At 42.8% G+C, this 22,125-nt stretch overlaps 1 protein-coding gene and 1 long non-coding RNA gene across 2 annotated transcripts in view; one reads left to right on the forward strand and one right to left on the reverse strand.

Moving 5' to 3' along the window:
- LOC146810678 (uncharacterized) overlaps positions 1-21,350 on the forward strand; it is a 124,944-nt gene extending 103,594 nt beyond the window's left edge. The window contains exons 2-3 of the long non-coding RNA XR_014966619.1: positions 18,958-19,036; positions 19,583-21,350. This is a non-coding gene — a long non-coding RNA (uncharacterized LOC146810678). The remainder of the gene's footprint in view (positions 1-18,957; positions 19,037-19,582) is intronic.
- Positions 15,175-22,125, reverse strand: part of LTC4S (leukotriene C4 synthase) — a 119,508-nt gene continuing 112,557 nt past the window's right edge. The window contains exons 5-6 of the mRNA XM_085617758.1: positions 20,502-20,583; positions 15,175-19,769 (exon numbers count right to left, since the gene is read on the reverse strand). Of these exons, the coding sequence (XP_085473884.1) occupies positions 19,649-19,769; positions 20,502-20,583 (203 nt within the window). The 3' untranslated portion in view covers positions 15,175-19,648. The remainder of the gene's footprint in view (positions 19,770-20,501; positions 20,584-22,125) is intronic.

A 22,125-nucleotide genomic window follows, 5' to 3' on the forward strand; every position in this document is an offset into this window, starting at 1 on the left:
GTATGTTAAAATCTTTTTTTAATCAGGTTGTTCAGTTGTATATAATGTCGTCTTGGTTTGTATAAAGGTAACAAAAATGCTTAACACTTTTTATTATAACTTTTCAACATGATACACATCAGCCACAATGCTCTACAACATAGCCAAAAGTTCTGGCTAAACACATAAGGTCCCAAAGACGAGACCTATTGGCTATGCCAGTGTGTGTTCTGTCTTGTCCTTTATCTTCTTTATCTTGTTCCAAAGTCTGTCTCTGAGCCTTTTCTTTTGTCTGGTTGCGGTCTTCCTGTCCTAGTGCCTGGGCCTCCCATATAATTGACTGCTTCTTCTTTCTCAATTAATCCCCATCCAGTTATCTGTCTCACTGTCTCTTCCACACTCTGTGACTGTAACTCCCTATTTCTGTGTCATTTTCCATTCCCATGTGTAATTGTATTCCTGTCCCTCTGGCACTCTCTGTATCCAAGTATCTGTGCCCCATTCTCGTTTTGTGTGCTCCACTATCAGAGCGTCTCTCTGTCTATTATCATGCTTCACAGTCCCAGTGTTCACAACTCTCATGTCCCATCAATGTTGCCCGTCCTGTTTTTCATTTCACCCAGTCTCAGTACCTTATTTCTTTTGCCCCATTGTATGAGCTTCCCTTCCCCAGTGTCTGTGCCCCACTTTTGTGAGATCTTGGTGTAAACCCTTCATTTGGGAGCTTTAATGCACTGCAGGTTTCCAATTTACCAAGAGGGTGAGAACTTGTTACCTCCCTTCAGTTACAATCTTTCTGGTGGATACTTTAGATGCTCTATATACACCGAATCCTCACTTTTTGAAATTCCTCCAGGTACTAGACATTATCCAGAACGTGTCCAAACAACTGCTCCCAGCAATCATGTGCTATAATTTGGAGCTGAATTAATCTACCACCCATGCGCAGTGACATCAGTTTTTCTTGAGAATCTTCTGCGCTCTTAGACACAGATTGACGGGTGTCATGGGAGTAGTGTCTAATGAAGGTGTGAATAGGCATCATGTCAACGCAAGCCAGATGTCCAATACCAGAACACCTCTTGCCAACTCCATAGTGGCGGCCTCAGCTCTGGTAAAATGAGCCTAAGCGCCCTTGGTAGGCTCCTTTTAAGCCAGAATATAACGTGTTATATACACTGCATAAAGCAAAACCAAAGGGGATGATGGACGGAGTGTTGAATATTGCAAGCGCTGACCCCCAGTCAACTGATCTGGGTTTAATCCATCATCAAAGGATAACCCACCTGGCTAAGGTCTGGTTCAGGATTGCCTTCTTAGTCCTCGAACCTCCAAAACCAATAGACAGCTGAATATCCAGTGCTCTTTCATGCACCTGATGTAGAAGCTACGAACTCTTCTAGGGTCCAGCCTGTGAATGTGATATCTCTACTCCACATTGCATCATAACCGGTTACATGAATAACGAAGATTGCCCTCCTCCTAACGATCAATCTGCCCTCCTTTTCCTCTTTGGACTAACTTTTATCACTGGAAACATGATGTTAATTAAGTATACAATATGCCCTTTTTCTTCTCCCTGGAAGACAGGACTCGTCAGTGTTCACGTTGTTCTATTTAATAATGCAATTTTTCACTAGATATTAATGTTTAAACAAATTCTTCTATGATGTTTGACACTTATGACCTATGACCTTGTGTTGTTTAGTCCTCTATTTGAAACCAATGAAAAATAAAATAGGTAGAGTACCTTCCTTTCTTTGTTGAGTTTCTTTCCCCTGTGTCTCTACCTTCATCCTTCTGCAGGGGTTCCCCTTGTTATATTGGTTGTCTCTTCCCGGCCCGGTTTGCCGTGGGGTTTTTTCTCATTTAACCTAAAATTCCTGTTCTTACGTTTTCACTAGATATTCGAGTCCTTACTCCCAGTTTCTAATTCTTCTCAGTCATCTTACTCAGTCATCGCTCCGTTTTTGCTCCTTGTTTCAATCTTTATTTCACCTGATATTTATTTTGAGAGTATTTAGACTTCTTTATTTCTTTTCACATTTTTTCTCATAATCTTTTGGACCTCCTTTCCTTTCACATCCCCTTATCTCTGACCCCCAGCCCCTTCCCTAGCCTTGATCCAACTCCATGGACAGTATCAAGTCCTTTGGATTCACGGACGAGGACTTTGCCCGCCTTTTAGGACAAGCGTGTGAGGTGGACCGACCTTTCACTCTATCCAAGGGCCCCAATGAAAAATGGACCAAACTCTTCAACTTAAAGAAAAAGACCAAACGTACAGAATCGCATGCTAAGTTCATGCTTCAATATTTAAAGGCCGATGCCATCCCTATTGGCCTGCGAGTCAGGAACATCCCGGGCCTATTTGTCAAAATTAGACATTTTTTGGAAAAGTGGTCCCTCATCTCTAATAGATGTTCTAGGGACTGGATGATCCTGATAATAGAAACAGCCAGAGAGGTTGTTGAGTTACTGAATAAGGAAATTTGCGAACTTGAGGAGAAACTTAGGCAAACACATAGTGTGGAAGAAGCTAAGAACAAATTGGATGAAATCCAGGTTGAACTTGACTCCTTCAACGAATACCTCTTAAAAAGAAAAATTGAAAAATTGAGAAAGGATATTAGAAATTTCTCCCAAGAACGTGTTTACCCATTTCTCACTGAGAATTTTTACACCAACAACGGAGAGAATACCGCCAACAACACCTATTCTTCCTGGGGGCATAAGAGGAGTCATCACCTTCTCTGACACCACAAATTCAGACAGTGAGGGGCCCTCATATAGCAACCCACAGCATAGAAAGGCTACAGACAGAGCGATACCAGACAATCGTTTTTTAGGCAATCGTCGGGGCAACTTTCGCCCCAGGTATCAGAATCGCTTCCAGAATCAACCTCTGAACTCTCAATTCAGGGGACAATACCAGGATTCAACTTTGAATCCGCAATACAGAAGCCCATACCAGGAACAAGCTCCTCCCCAGAGATACATTCAAACTCGTCAACGACAGTACTGGGAGACATAAACAGAATCCCTGTCTTCAATTTATCATCCCAACCCATGGACTGCTCGACTGTATCCCTGCTCTCCAAAGGCGTATCCTTTGTACCGTCTGTTGGAATTAACAAATTTGAAATCCTCAGAGACCTCCACACTTTCTTTCGCAAAGTTAGACTGAGAAAGTACTTTGCAGATAAAGATTCCAACACAGAAACCAACAATTTATCAGGCTTTAAACCCCCCTCCACTTTTACCCCAGGACTCGACATGGTAGGCATGTAGGTGAGCCTATTTGAAAAAGCAGTCTTCAATAAGGTCCAGAAGGCGATACATTTTGTCCCCACCCCTGCATACAACATCTCCAAAGAGGAAAATGCTGCCTTTAAATCTCTCAGCAGAAACTGTGACCTTACGGTTAAACCCTGCGACAAGGGAGGAGGCATAGTCATTTTTGACAGTAAAAACTACAAGGAAAAAATGTTGGACCTTCTTGGCTCCACAAGACATTATTCAAAAATAACATCTAATCCTGAACCTAGAGTTAAACGTAGGATTTTATATGAGGTTGAACAAGCAGTTGATAGAGAAGAAATTTGCGTTGAAGAAGCGCAATTTCTCACTCCCACACATACTAGGATTCCTATCATCTATGGAATTCCCAAAACACACAAAGATCAAACCAACCCCCCGTTGAGACCCATAGTCTCCACAATTGGCTCCGCCACGGAACCATTATCGAAATATATCGATAAATTTCTACAACCCATGGTGGAATCCTTAGACTCATATGTAAAGGACACTGGTCATTTTATCTCGAAATTAGAGGGTTTGCAATACAACCCTCTACAGGAAATCTTAGTCACCCTGGATGTTGAATCCTTATATTCCAACATCCCCCAAACAGAAGCATGCCGTGTTGTGACCAATATCATCGAAAAAGATCCAACTTTACATAATGGCAGATTCTTGACTCGATGTTTGGCAATAGTCTTGGAAGAAAACTTTTTTGAATACGACGGATGCTACTACCAACAGGTCCAGGGAGTCAGCATGGGGGCGGCCTGTGCCCCCAGTGTTGCCTGTCTGTATATGGGACATTTCGAGCACTGCAACATCTACAATGAAATAGCCCCTTTCTTCGAAAATGTACGCCACTGGTCACGGTACATAGATGATATTTTCTTCATTTGGACAGGTGACCAATTGTCCCTTGATGAATATATCAGATGGATCAACTTAGCTGATGTCAACATCTGATTCACTGCTCACACGAGTACTACCAAATTAGAATTCCTCGACGTTTGGGTTGAACATCGGGAATCCAAGCTGTGTTTTTCCCTCTATACCAAACCTACAGCCAGGAACACACTCCTCCACTTCGACAGTTTCCACCCGAGGAGTCAAAAGGATGGAATACCCTTTAGTCAATTCCTCCGTTTGCGCAGAAATTGCACTACCATCAATGACTATCTGCTTCATGCTGAAACCATGAAAGAAAAATTCATCCAAAGGGGCTATCCCCGTAGGATGGTAAGGAATGCTTGCAAGAGAGCCCGTTCATATCACAGTGATTTGGATGTTCCTATCACAGTGATTTGGATCTTTCTGGATATGTCTCTTATTGTTAAACATATATATTTTTTCCTCCGTTATTATTGTCCGATTTTGACTCTTGACCCTTGCCACTAGATGAACAGGTCCCGTTTGTTGACCATGCGCTGCGCCTGTTCCGCTGTTCTAGATCAGACTCCGCCCGGGCTTTTATTTCATTTAACATTATTTTATTTTATTTCACTTATACCTATTCTTCTTTTTCTGCATGGATAATTATTTTTACACTTTTGTTTCTATTTTTCTACCTTTATGCCCACGTGACCTTCATCTCTGTACTATTCTACCTACATGCCCATGCTATTTTCATCCATCCAAAGCCTTTGCCTTGCACCATTCTATCTCATTGCCTGTGTGATTTTCATCTCTCTAAAGCCTCTGCTTTACATTATTCTTTGCCCCTTTAAACCTGACCACGCCCTCCCTTCCTATTTTTTTCATTTGTTTTCTCATTTACCTCCATGCATTGGCCTATTTAAACGGCCATCTAACCACTCCGGGTGCTTACCTGATCGTTCATGATTCTCCCGCCCCCGAGGAATTTTCGTTTTCACCGGAGTCCTGCGCTCTGACGGTGTGCATTTCCGCGCGGCGCCCGTGCCTCCAGGTACTTCCCTCTGACTCTGTGTTTCTCCTCCTGATAAACTACAGCTGTGTCTCCCCTCCCGATTTTCCTAGATTAACCCCTTGAGTGCCCATGACGAGATGGTCTCGTCATGGGCCGCGGTTGCGCTGTGCCCATGACGAGACTATCTCGTCATGAGCCCCGCCCGCTAATGAAACGCCCGGCACAGGGCGTGGAAAGGGCGGGGCACTCAAGGGGTTAATGGCCTTTTATTTATTCATTCTTTCAGGCCTCCAATTACTCGCCTCGGTGATATCCACCGCAGCAAGTTGAGTCTGCTCCTGCCTTTTATTTCCATTGTGGCATATACCCTTGTTCCCCCAGGTATGGCCCCCTTACTCTTCTTACCTTTAGACCCCGTAGAGCCCTGGGTTTGTAATATCTAAAACAAAATTTTCCACGAGTTTTGTTTATATCTCTTTTTTATCATTAGGCATCAGGCTTTTCTAGCGCCATCGTGGATCCTTATCCCACCATTATGTCGCCGTAAATCTATAACTAAAAGGATTCAACGTTGACGGCGAACCCAATACTCCCCCATCAGGTAACTTTTCTATCCCGCCTTATTTGTTACCCCTTCTGACTGCCTTTTGAAATACAGTTTAGAGAGCTTTCTATCCGTCTCCTTTTGTTCACCAGCACGCTACGGATAGTCTTCCCCACTTTATTCTTGTTTTTTTGCTTTTTTGTTATTGTCCTGACCACTAGCTTTTCTTCCCATCTTTTATTTCATTACGGCAAGAAATAGTCGCCTTTCCATACTCCATGTATTAGCGATGCTGGAAAGATGACGATGTCATTCTTCTTTTTCTTCATTCAGCTTGAGTTTCCATTTTCTCTTCTTTTCTTCCTTTTTTATGTTTACCCAGCAGACTTTGTTCTTGTAAACATTCTTGACCCCCGTTTGCCGCCTGAGATCAGAGATTCTTCTTGCCTGTGTCCTCACTTGGACCTATTTGCAACTACTAGATTCCCCACAGGTGAGCGCAAAAACGATCAATCTGCCCTGCTTTTCCTCTTTGGACTAACTTTTATCACTGGAAACATGATGTTAATTAAGTACACAATATGCTCTTTTTCTTCTCCCTGGAAGACAGGACTCGTCAGTGTTCACGTTGTTCTATTTAATAATGCAATTTTTCACTAGATAATAATGTTTAAACAAATTCTTCTATGATGTTTGACACTTATGACCTATGACCTTGTGTTGTTTAGTCCTCTATTTGAAACCAATGATGTTATTAAATGACACTTGAATTGCTCTCTCTTTGTTTGATTTGATTTGCTTTTCTTATTTTTGTTAGGTCCCAGCTAAAAGGCCAAAACCATTTCCTTGTTCGCCCTGAGGAAGGTGGCACCTGCATTTCGGTGCGTTCACCGAAACGCGCGTCGGCGCTCCCAAGGGGTCCACTTAAGCCCTAAATCTTGTATTTTGAACATGCTCTCTTTAGCACAGCATTGAATGCTTTTATGCTTTTGCTTATATATTGATTTACGAGGCAAATTTCTTTTGGACCCCCACTTGATGAGTGGCATTTTTATGAGTAGATGTATGAGTTTTGTTTTTAAGGTGTGATATGATACCGGTATGAGTGTGTATGTCTGTATGTGCGTGATTGTGATTGGGACCTTTCTGTCATTATTATTTGTATTGTGGCTTACGATATTGTGTTTGCTATAAATTATTGAGGATTTCATTCACCTTTTGAATCCCCCTGTCTAAAACTGATTAAAATAAAAAATAAAAATATAAACAAATTTTTCTTTGACTATGCACTGAAATTTCCTTGCTCTATATAGGTCTTGTTTAAGTGTCAGTATATTTATGATATGATACATTGTACATTTAGAAAAAATAGGTAGAGTACCTTCCTTTCTTTGTTGAGTTTCTTTCCCCTGTGTCTCTACCTTCATCCTTCTGCAGGGGTTCCCCTTGTTATATTGGTTATCATGTCAACGCATGCCAGATGTCCAATACCAGAACACCTCTTGCCAACTCCATAGTGGCGGCCTCAGCTCTGGTAAAATGAGCCTAAGCGCCCTTGGTAGGCTCCTTTTAAGCCAGAATATAACGTTTTATATACACTGCATAAAGCAAAACCAAAGGGGATGATGGACGGAGTGTTGAACATTGCAAGCACTGACCCCCAGTCAACTGATCTGGGTTTAATCCATCATCAAAGGATAACCCACCTGGCTAAGGTCTGCTTCAGGACTGCCTTCTTAGTCCTCGAACCTCCAAAACCAATAGACAGCTGAATATCCAGTGCTCTTTCATGCACCTGATGTAGAAGCTACGAACTCTTCTAGGGTCCAGCCTGTGAATGTGATATCTCTACTCCACATTGCATCATAACCGGTTACATGAATAACGAAGATTGTTCAGGCAGACTTAGAAATGCTGAAATGGACAAAAATAACTTAACACTGTCCACTGCCAAATTTTCATGTTCCAGAGATAAAATAAAACTAACATTAAAACATCTGCCAATTTTGCCTGTAGAGAGTTAACGTAATGGTCTCCACACCAAGCCATGAACATCACTCGACGACTAGAACAAATAGATATGGTAGATGGGCACCCTATAGCAGAATACCGACCACTACTTCTGCAGACGTATAAGGCCTGCTCAGTGTCCTTGCATGAAGGTGTAGGTTTTGAAGATTTGGGTAGAGATACCGTGCCCTGTTGCTGAGACAGGAGAATCAGAGGGCAGATGTCCAGGAGATCGAAGCATCACACTCTTCTGCTCAATTCTGGGCTAGGAAAGACTGCAGCAGACCAGAATCCGACTTCCAGTGGAATGTCTCTCCCAGGGAGTCTCTTGGCAGAAGTTCCAATGCACAGTAGTCATGACAGTATGAAAAGATCTAATTAGGTGTGCACCCTCGGGCGAAGACACTTTGAACCATCTCCGGTTAAAAACATTATTTGTGATCCACCAGCTGCCATCTGCTGATCTCGTGTGCCCTGGTTTTCAACAAGCCTATGTAATGATCAACCCTCAGAGGAATTTCCTAGAAATTCATTCACTTTCAGACCTGCAGCACCTCCTGGAACAGGACCCACAACCCTACACCACACTACTTGTTTCAGCACTACATGGTGTTTGTGTTGTCTGTTAGTATCTGAACCGCTTTCATTTGATGGGCAGAAGATAATTCAGAGCCAAAAGCTCCTATTGGTCCGGGAACCAAATCACCCTGATCTCCACTGGTCCCAGATGACTGCCTTAACCCAGAGCTGACGCATCAGTTACAACTGTGAACTCAGCATGGGGTAAAGAGACTGATCTGCTGCAGGCCAGGTTGGTGTCTGACAGATATCACTTGAGGTCCCAAACTACCTCCTCCAAATTACGATTTGTGTTCAACAGGCCGCCCACAGTTCCACTGCAGGGCCTGCATGCACCACTGGGCCCATCCGACTAGCAGGATGCAAGAGCCAAAGAGACAAACAAGCCTCAGAACCATCTGCATCGAAAGTTCGGAGTAAGCCTGAAACATTTACACCATAACCTGAATGTCCCAGGCTCATTGTGGGGGGTAGAAAAGCTTTGCATGCCACAATGCCCAGACTTGCCCCTATAAAGGGAATCCTCTACATGGACTGCAGATGGGACTTCAGCTCCTTGAATGAGAATCTCGTAGATGAGAAAAGGGTGACAGTTGTCTGCAGGTGGTCCACAACTGACTACGGCAAGCCTGCATTAAGCAGCCAGTTGTCAAGAACAGGAATACATGTATCCCTGACCTGCAAACATGGGCTGCAACCACTGCCATCAACTGTGTGCACACTTGAAGACCTGAAGTGCGGGTGATGGGCAGGACTGTGAACTCAGTGTGTTCCAACCCCTCCATGGACTAAGGGGAGTGTCTATGAGCCTGCAGGACAGGTTCATGAGTGTTAAAGTATAGCATCCAGGGCGAAAAGGACCTGGGCCAGAGTCTTGAACTTGTCTTTCTGAAGGAAGCTGTCCAGAAGTCGAATGTCTAAAATTAATATGAGCCCTTTATCCTTTTTAGGCACAACAAATAGCGGGAGTAAGACCCCCTCACCTCCTACCAGAAGAGACTAAACTTCCTGTGCTAGAATGGAGACATGATCAGCTGAAGTCTGAACAGAAACTGGTGGAATTTGAGAAGGGGGGTAGATATGTGTGGGAGCTCATAATCACGCTGAACACTCTGCAGCACCAGCTATGTTAGGCTTATTTCATGCCAGATGAGCAGGAAAAAATAAATACAACCCTCTTTCGGTCATGCATGACCACAAGTGGGGGAATCAAAATGGCTAGACCACAGCTGTGGTGAGGGAAGAGGAAGAGGACAGCTGTCACAGGTGGAAGCTATGCCCTCTTCTGTCACCATTCGTTCTTGAGGCCGAGGTGTGCTGTTTTATGGGTTGTCACCGCTGCCTCTGGAAGAAAACAAGATCCTTATGAGTATCTTCAGAATTTTCAGTTTTGCTGCTGGAATTGACAGACTGCAGAGAATGCACCTACAGAGCGGGCTGCAGCACAGCTGTATTAAAGAGCTTCAGCGCAAAGTCAATTTGTTCACTAAAAGGCCTGGCACTGTCAATTGATGTATCCATAAGGGTTGCTTTCACATCACCAGAAAATTCTGGTGCACTCATCCACGCATGGCACCTGATCACAGCCGTGGATCTCCTGGGGTGACCCTCAAAATCATTTGTATTAAGGCGTGCCTTCCAAACCTACTTTTCTGTGTGCTCTCCGTCTTGGTTTGTTTGACCGAAGTATGTACTGGATTAGTCAGGGCTGGCCTTTAAAATCTCAATGGTCATATCCCACAAGGCATGCATGCAGTGTCCCCAAAATGCATCTACGTGGTTCGATTCTATTTCCAGAGGCACAATGGGGAACGCTTGGGGATTTACCCTGTTGGTGGAAGTCTGAACCACCATGCTCTTGGGAGTTGGGTCAGGCAAGCTGGGTCCCCGGTTCAGGTATATGGTGCCTAGCCACCTGATAACTTACAGGGGGAGCTGAACGCGGGTTAGGCCAGGTTGCTGTCAATTTTTCTATCAAAGCATTGTTAAAAGGCATCCAAGGCTCTGAGGTTACACGCGAAGGCTGAAAGACTTCTGTTATCAGATTTGTCTTATTCTCTGCGGTAAGCAGCTGGCATTCCTGGTGGGGAATCCAATTCCATCTCAAGGCGATATCTAAGCCAGTGGCATTTTGTAGGTCCAAGCAGAGGCCAGCATCTGTGCAATCAGTAGGTGGTGGCTAATGTGCAGAGCATGAGCGTGATTTAATAAAGCTCTAAATGTTATATAAGCAAAAAGCAGATCCCCGCGATCTGGCGCAAAGTCCTTTTCTCTGCGCGCTCTGCTACACACTGAAGACATGGAAGAAGCTGAATATGCCATTTTACGAACCAGGCAAAACTATTATGCTTCAGGAAACAAGGTGGGTATGCTGCTAGTGGCACATCTGAGGGTAAACAAGGTGACAGAGGAAATAGACCGCATGAGAGACGAAGCTGGAAATGTTGTCACTGAAGATGAAGGCGTGATATAGGACTTCCAGAGCTTTTAACGAAAGCTATATGTAGTCGAGGAACTGCAAATTGAGTCCCATTTACAGGCATTCCAGGGACAGAGGGTTGCATATACAACAATGTTTGAGAGGGACGAGCCGCAGACATGTAAAAAAAAAAAAGAGGCTCAAGCTTTACTACCCTTCCAACCCCGGGGGGGGGGTCAAGGATGGGGGAGGATATTCTCATTATTATTCAAGGAGAGGGGGCATACAGCCACCCTCCCTGCGCCATTATTCGGTCTTGAGGACCCCATCCTACTGGGCTGCGCTACATGTTTACGGGGAGCCATACCCCAAGCTAATACAGCTATGAGAAACCCATCCCCTGGGGGAGCATTACATTATAAACAAGCATTGGCATAGCCAATAGGTCTCGCTTTTGGGACCTTATAAGTGTTTAGCCATGCAACAGTTAATGTTGTTGCACCAAGGATATTGTGCTGGATAACTAAGCACTTATAAGGTCCCAAAGGCGAGACCTATTCGCTATGCCAATGCTTGTTTGGTTTAAACTTTCAGTCATATTGCACAGCAGCACTGCTGCTGTGCAACATGGAGAAAGAAACATTGAAAAGCATTTCAGCCATGTTGTCCACATTAAAAGAACATGAAGGGAAATTGTAAAGCTTGGAAGTGTAAACGGGAGACAGAGATATTTTTGGTTGTTAATAAGTATTGCAATTGAGCTCAAAATGCATTGAGAAATTATTCTTAAATGCTATTGTCTGCATGTATTCTTCTTGCTCTAGTCTCTATGCTGTTGCTTGCATTACACACTGAAGGAACATCTTTACACACCCAAAGGACATCTGTACAACCCAGAATCACTGCAATTGACCCTGTGACGCTGTAACAATTGAACTAACCACTGGTGTCAGTTACATTTTCTATCTTTAGGCTGACTGATGTGACCAAGGGCCCAGGAACAGACTGTTTCCCACCATAGCACATCGACCTCTCAACTCTGCGAATCACCACAAGGGCAAGCCTGCACTGTCCCATGTGACCTTGCTGACCGCAGGGTAGACGACTACACGGACTTCTCAGTTCTGGGGCTGAAGGCAGGGGCAAGCTGTGCTGAAGAGGCAGACTTTGGTGGAAGAAAGTAGACAGCATGTATGTATGTGAATATGTATGTGTGGTATTTGAATAGTGTGCTGTGCAATGCTGATCTGTCGTGACCCTTGAACCCTGGGCTGACTACCATGAACCCGAGAGTGATCACTCTGACTCTGGGACTGACCACCACGACCGGCAACCATGGGCCTAGCACTATGTCCCCAGAACTGGCAGCTGTGACACCGGGGGAGAACATCTGTATCCAGATGTATAAATACATGCTTTACTAAATAATAACCTTGAATTTGTAAAGCACACAGCTACCTCCGAAGTGGTTTCCCGGCGCTGGGGGCCCTCGGGAATATTAAGCGAGCTATTGCCCAGAGTCACATAGTGCTGGGCTGACCTGGTGTCGGGGATCGAACCATGAACCCCGTGGTCCTGAGTCAGGCACTCTGGCCGCTGCGCCACACCTCTTCCACATGAAACAGATAGCAGCGGCAAGGGCACATGGCGCGTTGTTATTATCCCAGTAGGTTAATGAAATGGCGCTGCTGGTTTGGATAGAGCAACCCTCCACGTTTATCACATTAGGTCGGGAAGGGGAGCCCAAAATATCAGGCACAGATCATGTCATGATGCAAAATAGATGGAACTCGGGAGAAGACATTCTGCTTTTATAACTATTTTGATAGCCTTGCACGAGCCATGCAGTCACACTCTATTTAACAACATGGAGGCTGACTGAGATCTATTATGACTACCTCGTCGCAACGGCTGCTTCCAGCTTTCAAACAGAGGATCATCGGGGTGCCACCGGCCACACTAACCGATGCATGGGTATGGGTATGGCTGAGACTGTTGGAGAGACAAGATACTCGCTGAGGACAACGGTTGTCAATCTTTGGGTAAAAGTGGCTCACACGGATGAGTCTTGTGAAGGAGTTTGTTTGGTTGCACAAGGTGAGGCTTGCCATATGAAATTATGAGGGCCCCTACTGGGGGATGGGGGGCTTAGTGCTCAAGGCCGAACAAGCACTCTCATGAAGTGCATCTTCAAACAAAACAAGCCCGGGAGTGGTGCGGAAGTGGTGCGCGGGCACGCTCTTAAAGGATTTTTTTTTTAAAAGCATGGCAAAGGTGCGTGCGTGCGTTCTGAAGACCCGCCGCGCATCTTGACCAAGTGAAGCCAGGAGCAGCATTGAAGACCCCGCACTTCATCCACGGATCACAATGGTGAGTTGTTTTACTGTAATGAGTGTTACTAAAGGTGGGCGCTGCATTATTCAGTGCTGGCACCGTGAAGATTCGCGCGTTGCCAGGGACGTGTAGGGTCAATATCCCAGGATATGAGGGTCCGTGTAGAGTTAATATCACATCTTAAGAGGGTCCACGAGAGGGGTGTAAATGACCAGTAGCTTAACACGCTTGACTGGTCTAATAGCGCCTAGGCGAGCGCTGAGCGGGGGCAGCACCAGCTGTCGCCTCATTGGGCTTCCAATAAGAGCCTTTCATGTTCAGTCAGAAACTTCTTAAAGGTGTGTTACGGCTGCAATTTATGTGCCTATGCCTTAGACTTGTTAGCATCTATCTATGAATATTTTCCTGCTAGTGGTCAGATTGAAGTGAAGTAGGGTCTACATTTAAAAAAATGCATTTATAAAACGTCACCCAGTGGTACGTAGATTTTGAATGACTCTCTGCTGGTTGCATGGTTATTATCGGCTAATAGCCTAGGCCTTCGTCAGTTAAGCAGGATGTCCTTGACGAGTGCATGTGTTATACGTTCACCATAGATCTCACGTTTGTGTCTAGTAATGGCTTTGAGTTGTAGTCGATGGGAACGTGCACCATTGGTATGAAGAATGTCCTGTGTGTTTTTATTGACCCAGTGGCATGTTAGCAGTGAGTGGTTCTGCTAACCGTGCTTCACACATTGTTCCCACCCTTACGGTCCGGACTGGTAGTGCTCAACACTGGGTTAAACATGTGCGCGTGCCTCGCGCTGGCAGCAGGGGGAGGGGAGAGAGGAGGGGGCAGGCGCCTGTTTCCCTTGAGCACACAAAGTGTTTCCCTTGCGGGAGCGAGCCACGGGCACCATGTGTTTGCAAGTTAATTACAAACATATGGTGTCAAGCTCGCTCCCGCAAAGGAATCGCCACACGTGCACGCGTTGCCATTGAAGGCAATGCAACGCGTGCACGTTTTTGGGACAAAAACCGAAGCGATGGCTACGGGTCTTTCTCCTATGCAACGCATGCGTGCTGCGTAGCCGAGACCTAAAAAGGGAGAGGGCATGCATCACCCCTACCCAGCCCTTCATGAGGCCCTGGGTCCCCATCCCTCGGGGCCGTAACACATTTGATAATACCTGTCCCACCCAAAGCAATTGCACCTTATGGGGCTGCTGGAGGACCCTCAAGGTCCTGTGACCCATGCCGACTCCCCTGCCTGCATCCAAAACGGTGTTGCGGGAGCCAGGTACAGTGGTTTGCTTCCTTCTGGCAGGAGCAGCTTTTCTCTGCTCCTGCCTGGAGGGAGCAATCCTATGTTCCCTCCCCTCAAGAGTGCGGGCAGGGAGGTAAAGTTCTCCCTGCCTGGACCTGCAGTGTCCCTGAGAATGGGGGACCACGGTTCCTTGCTGCCATCATGTCTCAGGGAATGGGGTCCCTGGGGCCACTGGATGACTACGGGAGGGGGACCTAATTCCCCTCTTCCCTCCCCCCCCCCCCCCCCCAAAAACAATTGTTCGGCCTGGGGTATGGGGTCACTGGGACCCCAAAGTGGCTCAGGGAGGGGGGCTGTATGCACTCCTCCTCCGCAAATAAACATCAGACCCGGGAGATAGCATCCCTGGGGTCATGGAGTGGCTGGGCGAAGGGGGTGTTGCACTCCCCTTCCTCAAATAAAAATTTAATTAAATTTTAAACAAAGTGGACATGAAATGAATGGAGTAGCTGTTCATTTCACGATCACTGCTCCAGCTGAGCTAGAAAGCACCTCATAATGACCTGCAAAAACTTTTTTTTTTTTAAATTGAATCCGTAGGGGCAACAGCAAGCTTTTTTTAAATATTGTGGGTGGCTGTATGGAACACAGCAGCCCACCAGCAACATTAAAAAGAAGACACACTAAGTAAGTCACATGGGTCATTAAATTCATGAACCTTGGAATTCTTACCATATGTGTTTTTTGAAGGACTCTTTGCTGGACCTGTATGCTCTTCAGCTGGAGTGCGGGGATCCTTTGCGGTTGGTTCTATGGCTGCATTTTGTGGCCTGAAATTTTTTATAAAAAAGACTCAAAGGCATGTTAATATTCTTTTTTTAAAAGGCTTTATTGAAAATATTTTGTATAACAATCACTTTTATTAAACACAGCAATGTTTGAATTTATAATATGTACATTTAGCTATTGGCGGCTTTTTGACAATAGGTCTGCTTTGTATATGTTGATGTGCTAACCCCCTTGATAAAGCCAGTAGTCCAGCTTTTTATATTTTGGTGTTCAGGCCCTTTGACAAAGTCCGTTTGTCTGCCTTACTTAAAATAATATCCTTAATATTGTTTCATCACATAGTCAACTGTGTGCGTCCAAGCTGTGCAAGGCCAAAGGCGGTGCGCTGCAGGGGGTTGGATGCAGGGTTTGGCTGCCATGCATGGTGGGGGGCAGTTAAAGTTACTTCAGGGCTCGAGTTATAGTTACTTTAGTTAACTGGTAAATATCAGTATTTTTTTCGTTTAAAATGTTATGTCGCAATTGACATTGTCATCTAACTATAACATCACTCTCACCTTTATTTTTTCAGTGAATATACATGAATACCATCCATGTTCTTATATGGGAGCAGATCATGTACATATCATTTTAAAATGTCCATTGTTATTTTAGTTTTGGGTCCACGTTTGGAACATGACTAATGATATTGTGAATAATAAAGTTACATTCTTGTTCAAAGCTATTGCTTTGGAAATTTTGAATTCAGATTGGAAGTCACATTCCAAGAAAGGGAGATTGGCTGATATGCTAAGTGCAATAACATTTCAACAAATCACAACTAACTGGAGAGGTCCCACAAAACTTTATTTAGGAGTTTGGTTGAATAGGTTGTATTTCAGTCATAACATTGATTTAGTTGATAACAATTATCTATGTTACAAGATAAATACATTATGGGCTTCATTTACTACCTATATACCCAGATTGAAAACCAAATAAACACCTTTTAATACAAAATGGGATGGGATGCTATACCGCTTCGAACATATGATTTCTATTATATATTATTAACCATTTTATTTTCTTTAGACTGTCTCTGAATATTGTTTAAACATGTGCAGGTACAAATATTCATATTGTATTAATGTCAGAATCATAGTGACATTTTACCATTTATACCCCTTCTCTGTATGCTGTTTTTCTTTCTAATACAAAAATTATTAAAATACGGTTGATTTAAAAAATATTCCTTGTTGTCTTTCATAATTTCTGCCTGTATCATCTTGTTTCACTTGTACCTTATGCTTATAACTTGAAAATCTATTCAGTTTGATAATAGTTTATGCATTGAATACTTTATTTTGTATGAATTTATTTTTTGTAATTGAACAATGTGGACTGTTTGCCATTAATAATTTTAATAAAGCTACTAAAGAAAAATAATGGCACATCACACAGAGGAGGTAGATAGGTAGTAAATGGGACATATAATTTAGATAAAGTACATTTCAAATAAGATCCTCAAAAGTTGCTTCTGATTATTATTATTTTTTTTCCACAGGAGTAATTTTGTTCCGCCAACAGATCAAGCACATTACATACCATTGCTAAAGAAAAGTGTTATCTATAAAATTACAAATATATCAAAGTGTATTCCTAATGAAGATTTTCTTTAAAATGCATTGAATTGTGAGTAGTTCAGAAGTAACACTTGCAATTAACTTATCTCATCGCAGTACATTCAAAATGCTTAAATAATTTACGTTTTTGGAACTGAAAAAGAATATAAAACCATTATTTTGAAGTTGGGAATAATATATATCTAGCTGACCAAAGTATTGGAAAATATCATTTAAATAGTGTAAAAATTAATTTAAACCAGTTGCTTTACTTGAGGTGCATTAATTGCACTTTACATAGCCACTCTCGCCTGCATGCCATTTACATTTGCATGCTTTAGCCAGGGTACATTCTATCCTTCAATGATATAAAGAGCATGAAGGTTTTGCAGAGGCCATTTTGGGATGGGATGGTGGACAGGATAACCCTAATCAATATTCTGCACTCTCCCATTTCAATGCCTTCTATTTCAACAAAAATGTTCCATTATTTCTTGTGCATTCATCCTTTGAAAGTAATCCCACACCCTTGTTGGAACTATATAAAGTCCTCAATAGGGTTTGGCTAACATTCAGTACTAGTTTAAAGGTATTTTTGGGGGCATGAGAAATTACGATTTTTGAAATAATTCTTGCAGTATTTATTCTATTGGAAATCATTGATATTTGTATACAGTTATGCTTTTGCGCTATTTGTTGTCTCACAATCAGTAAAGGCACTGCCTGTTCATTTTCATTCAACATTGCTGAAGATGGTGAAAGCAGTCATGATGAATTTGTAAGTGAAATGCTCAATGAAACTGACATTGAAAAATAAATTAGTAGATTAATGGCAATCGATCTGCTATAAGTTTTCACCTAAAATGTGGAAAAGTGAGGAGATTGTGAATTTGTTTTGTCATTTTATAATTTAATAACGTAATTGCAATTAGCCATGTTGAGTAACCGGCAGCTATTTTGCATGCCCATGTTTTACTAATGTTCTTGAGTTCTCTCACTTTAGAGTCCTGCAGCCTTGCTTTCATGTCAGGCACTTAGTGTCTGAGATCTCCACTGTTGTATCCTTCCAGAAGGTTCTTTTACGTTTTTCTCATGAGCAGTGCTGGACTGGAAACTAAAAGCAGCCCTTGCAATAATGTTCGATCCAACCTCCTTCAGTTCTTCTCCACTCTCATTCCATCCATCCATTTTCTGTCTCTCTTTCCCTTCTTTATTCTCCCTCCCTCTATTAACTCTCCCAATTCCCAATCCTCTCTGTTTACCCCCTCTCTCTGCATTTGCCTCCCACTGTGCCTGTTGCAGTATACTGAATGAGGGAGGAATGCCTGATGAGATAAAAGGCCAGTCCGGCCCTGCTCATAAGAAACCCAGGCACTTGCTGGTACTGTCATCTAAAGATTGTTTCTGTCATGTTTATGCTGCTTCAACTGTCTATGTGAAGGAAAGGTATCAATGCTGGGGATATTTTGGGGAGGACCTAACATTTGATGCTCAGTTGTTTGGTGAGGGGAATCTCTGTCTCACTGAGCAGTGATATTGCTATATTTTAGCTTGTTTTCGCCCTCTAAACATGTTTCAGACTACAAGTGGGCTCGTAGCAATATTTTTCTTTCACACACCCACATTTCATAAAAGTCAAGTCTTCATTGAGACTTTTAAGGGTACCTCCTTCTGAAATACCATGCCAGTCCGGCTCCAATTAGGAGATATTGATCATCTTAAATGAAGATGTAAAAATCTTTCTGCTCAATTGTTTTTTTGAAATAATATGATTGGCTCCCTTTAGTTTCTTTCTCTGGGATTTTTTTCAATGCAGATTGGTATACATTGTTTATATTTGTATTGCTTTTGCTTTGAAAAAAATACATTAAATGTTGTTTGTTCATATCTTAACTGCTTTTAGACATATCCATGTGCAGTATTAAGCTTTCAAAATAATGAGTGCAATTAAAATGTCTGTAGCAACTTTAAACTAGCGATATACAAAGCTTACAATTTAGCGAAAGGTATGTCTGCTCAAAAAAAAGGTAAGCTGATGGTTCTTTAGGCTGAAGCGGGTTTTGATGTTTTATGGAGGATAATGTTCATCTCGTATCTCATTCTCTCCTTTCGATGTCCTTCTAATCGGGCAGTTACTAAACAGTTCATTATCCCTGATTTTGTTTTCGAAGTTTAAATCTTTTCCTTCATTTATTCCGCCAGTACTTTATTTTAGCTTGAAGGATCCAGTGTTTCGCCTGGTTAAATGGTTGTTGTTCACCTACAGGGAATCCTGGAGAATAACGCACTTAGGATGTCTTGCCGGACTCATGCAGTCAGAGCGGAAGCTGCTTCAACAGTTAATGGTAAGTTTTGTTTATGTCATATGAAACCGCATCACCATGTACTACTCCTTGCGCTTTCTCTAAGCTCTACACATTGTATCTTCGCTTCAGGTCCGACGTCCTCTGAGGTCAGACCATGGTCCTGTATATTCTCTCAGCTAAACATTAGGATGTACTTCCTGCGTGGATATCTTCTCTGTAGTCTCTCCGGCCTGACTATTTTACAGTTCCACTTGTATGCGTAAGAAAGAAGGACTAAGTAGAGAGAGGGTGACAAGGAGACAGGAATGGTGGAACTATGCATCACTGCCCACACTTTGTGCTTTGAAGCTTCTCTTAAAAGCTTTTGATGTGCTATGTGTCTAAAGGCAGACAACTCATGCGTGTGACTGACGACTTAAGTTAACATGAGCTACTACAGCAAGAAACTTTGTATATTTGCCCTATTGACAACAAAATGCAAATGTGGGTGCTGCTATTTAGCGTGACCAGTTATTTTAAAATAAACACTTCTTCACAACTTTACTCTCTCTCCGTGTTAACTTGTGGCTTCCGTCTCATACACAGGAACACATGATGTATCTATGTATCGTTTAATTCCTCATGACTGGGAACGCCATTCCTTTGTTCCAATCACCAGTCAGAACGCTCCGTCACGACACCCACCGCACCAGCCCAGAAGGCCAAGATGCCCACCACCGACAACCCAATCAGAATCCACAGGACTGTAGCACTGAAGTACATGGGAGCCAACCTGCAGGGAAGGAAATAGATAGTAATTTAAGATTATTGCACACCAGCTGTTTGATTTACAGTGCAGATATATGGGGTCCCCTTAAATAAAGAGTGGTAGATGTCTGTCCCATTCCTGGTGATAACAAATGATGACCAATGCAAATAATGAAATGTCTTTCTCATTTTTTTCCTATTTTAATGTGACTGACTCCTTGTTTTTGGCACCCCTCTTAACTTGATGCCTTCTTAAGCGACTACCTAGACGCCCTATATTTGCATGCCACCCCTCTGTGTTTTTCTTTCCAAATTTCAAATGCAATGTTCTTACATGCTGATGGACTACTTTCTCTAACTCGAGGTTTGCTCGTGTTGTTTTAGTGCCTTTCATGAAAACCTTGCTTAGTCAGGTAAAGTAAAAATTCAGATAAAAACGTTAGAGGGGAGGACACACACAGATGCTGAATGTTCAATCCCCTTTGAAATGTAGGTCGACCCTTTCAGCAAATAGAATTCTCTGTGCTATCCTCAATCAAAATCCAGACTTCCCACTATCTGGATTTTGTCTAGCATGAATGTTTTTTATTCACCATTTCAAATCGTCATAATTATTGACCCAAGCCAGCTTTACACAGGGATGAATATATATTGTCCCCATTCAATACATAAATCCTGTATCCCGCAGAGTCGTTCTCCATGGATGTACATTTAGTTCCAGCAGGTAGAATGACCATGTTAGGCTTAGTACACTTACCGTCCTTGAGCTGACACTGAATAACGGTGGAAATACAGGTAGCGGCCGTAGAGATACAGCAAGCCGCAGGAGGCAGCCGCACCTGCGGAACAAAATACAGCAATCCCTAAAATGAGTCCCATGCTCACAGGGCACAAGGTGCATGTTATTTGTATTTATTTATCTGTAACTATATGGTGTACAACATAAATAAAGTTGCATTTTATATTGCTGTTGTAGCTTCGCCCTTTCAAACATTTGCACTTTGTCCTTGGGCACTGGTGGCTCTCTCTCTCAGACACATGCAAATCCACCCTCTTGTAAACCCGCTACCTTTAACAATAACAAAGCATCTTGATCCAGGGTTTAACTCTGTGCCCTCTTGGCCTCCCACCTTATTTTCATTGGTTGGCCGTGATGGTGATTTTAGAGTGCATTACATAGATACACCACACACAGCCCAGTTAATAGGACAGTGATGGAAAAAAGACACCTAGGATCCCTGTTGCTGCACAGGTCCACTCCACCGGTTGTGGCTAGATATATTTTAAGTTAGTCTTTCTGGCCTCAATAACCAGGAAGAAGTCTCATCCAACCTTCTGTAAAATAAGTACCTGACTTGATAGGAGGCCCTGCTATTACCCATTCACTAGTTCTCTTTATTTTTTAACTTACTGGTTTATCAATGGCTTGGACATTATCCCAGACAATGTTTATAGCACTTTTAAGTTTTTTAACATAGAATCAAGCACATTCTACATTGTTTTTTTACATTTAAATAAACCATACTTTCTTACATACAAACTTTCTTGTACTACAGTAATAAATATATAAAAACAAAGTCTGTTTAAAATGATTAATATTTCTAGCTTTTGGCGGTGAAATATTCGGAAAGGAAAAGATTGATGATAATGTTTCATATAATCTGGGTGTCTTTGCAGAGTGGACTTTCTTAGGCGGCTCTTGATAGAGGTGAAAGATGAGTCCTTTCTCATCTTAAAATAGTTCAGGTTTGTAAGGGAAGCCCATTTGAACTCGCTCGTTAGAGGTGTAATGTGCTCAGATTTGTTTGTGTCGGTGATCATTCTCACCTCTGCATGAAGGATCGGCTTTTCAAAGCAGCTGTCCCAATAGCAGTGAGTCCTGTGTGTAGAAATATCCTGTATTCAACCCAAGGTATGGCCAAGGTTTGAGGAATTTGTTTTAAGGTCCTTGGTTTGTAATACTCTTTATTGGTTTTAGAGGTTTTAGCTGTAGGTGGGCAGCTTTTGCTTTTGCGTTGATGTGTAAGTCAAGGTTTTATTTGACATATAGCAGGAAACTGGGCGTTTTGCCTTCGTTGACCGTTTAAGAGTAGTGCCTTGGTTCTTGTAAATGTGTCTCCCATTATTTTGTGGTGATGCTCTTTGGGTCATGATTTATAATAATGAATTATGTTTTGTTTTGCTTCAGCAATTAATGGCTTTTTCATCCATTGCTACATACAAGATAGTATTCCACCCACAAGGGAAGGATATAGAGCAGGTCTGTCATTGGTTTCCTTAATAATTGGTGGCTAGACAATTTTTGGAAGAGTCTCGCTAATATGTTTTTAATTGATAAAATGGATTACCATTGGAATTGTGATACAAACCAGAGATACCCG

The sequence above is a fragment of the Triturus cristatus genome, chromosome 7, assembly GCF_964204655.1.
Source record: "Triturus cristatus chromosome 7, aTriCri1.1, whole genome shotgun sequence".
Classification (NCBI taxonomy): Eukaryota; Metazoa; Chordata; class Amphibia; order Caudata; family Salamandridae; genus Triturus; species Triturus cristatus.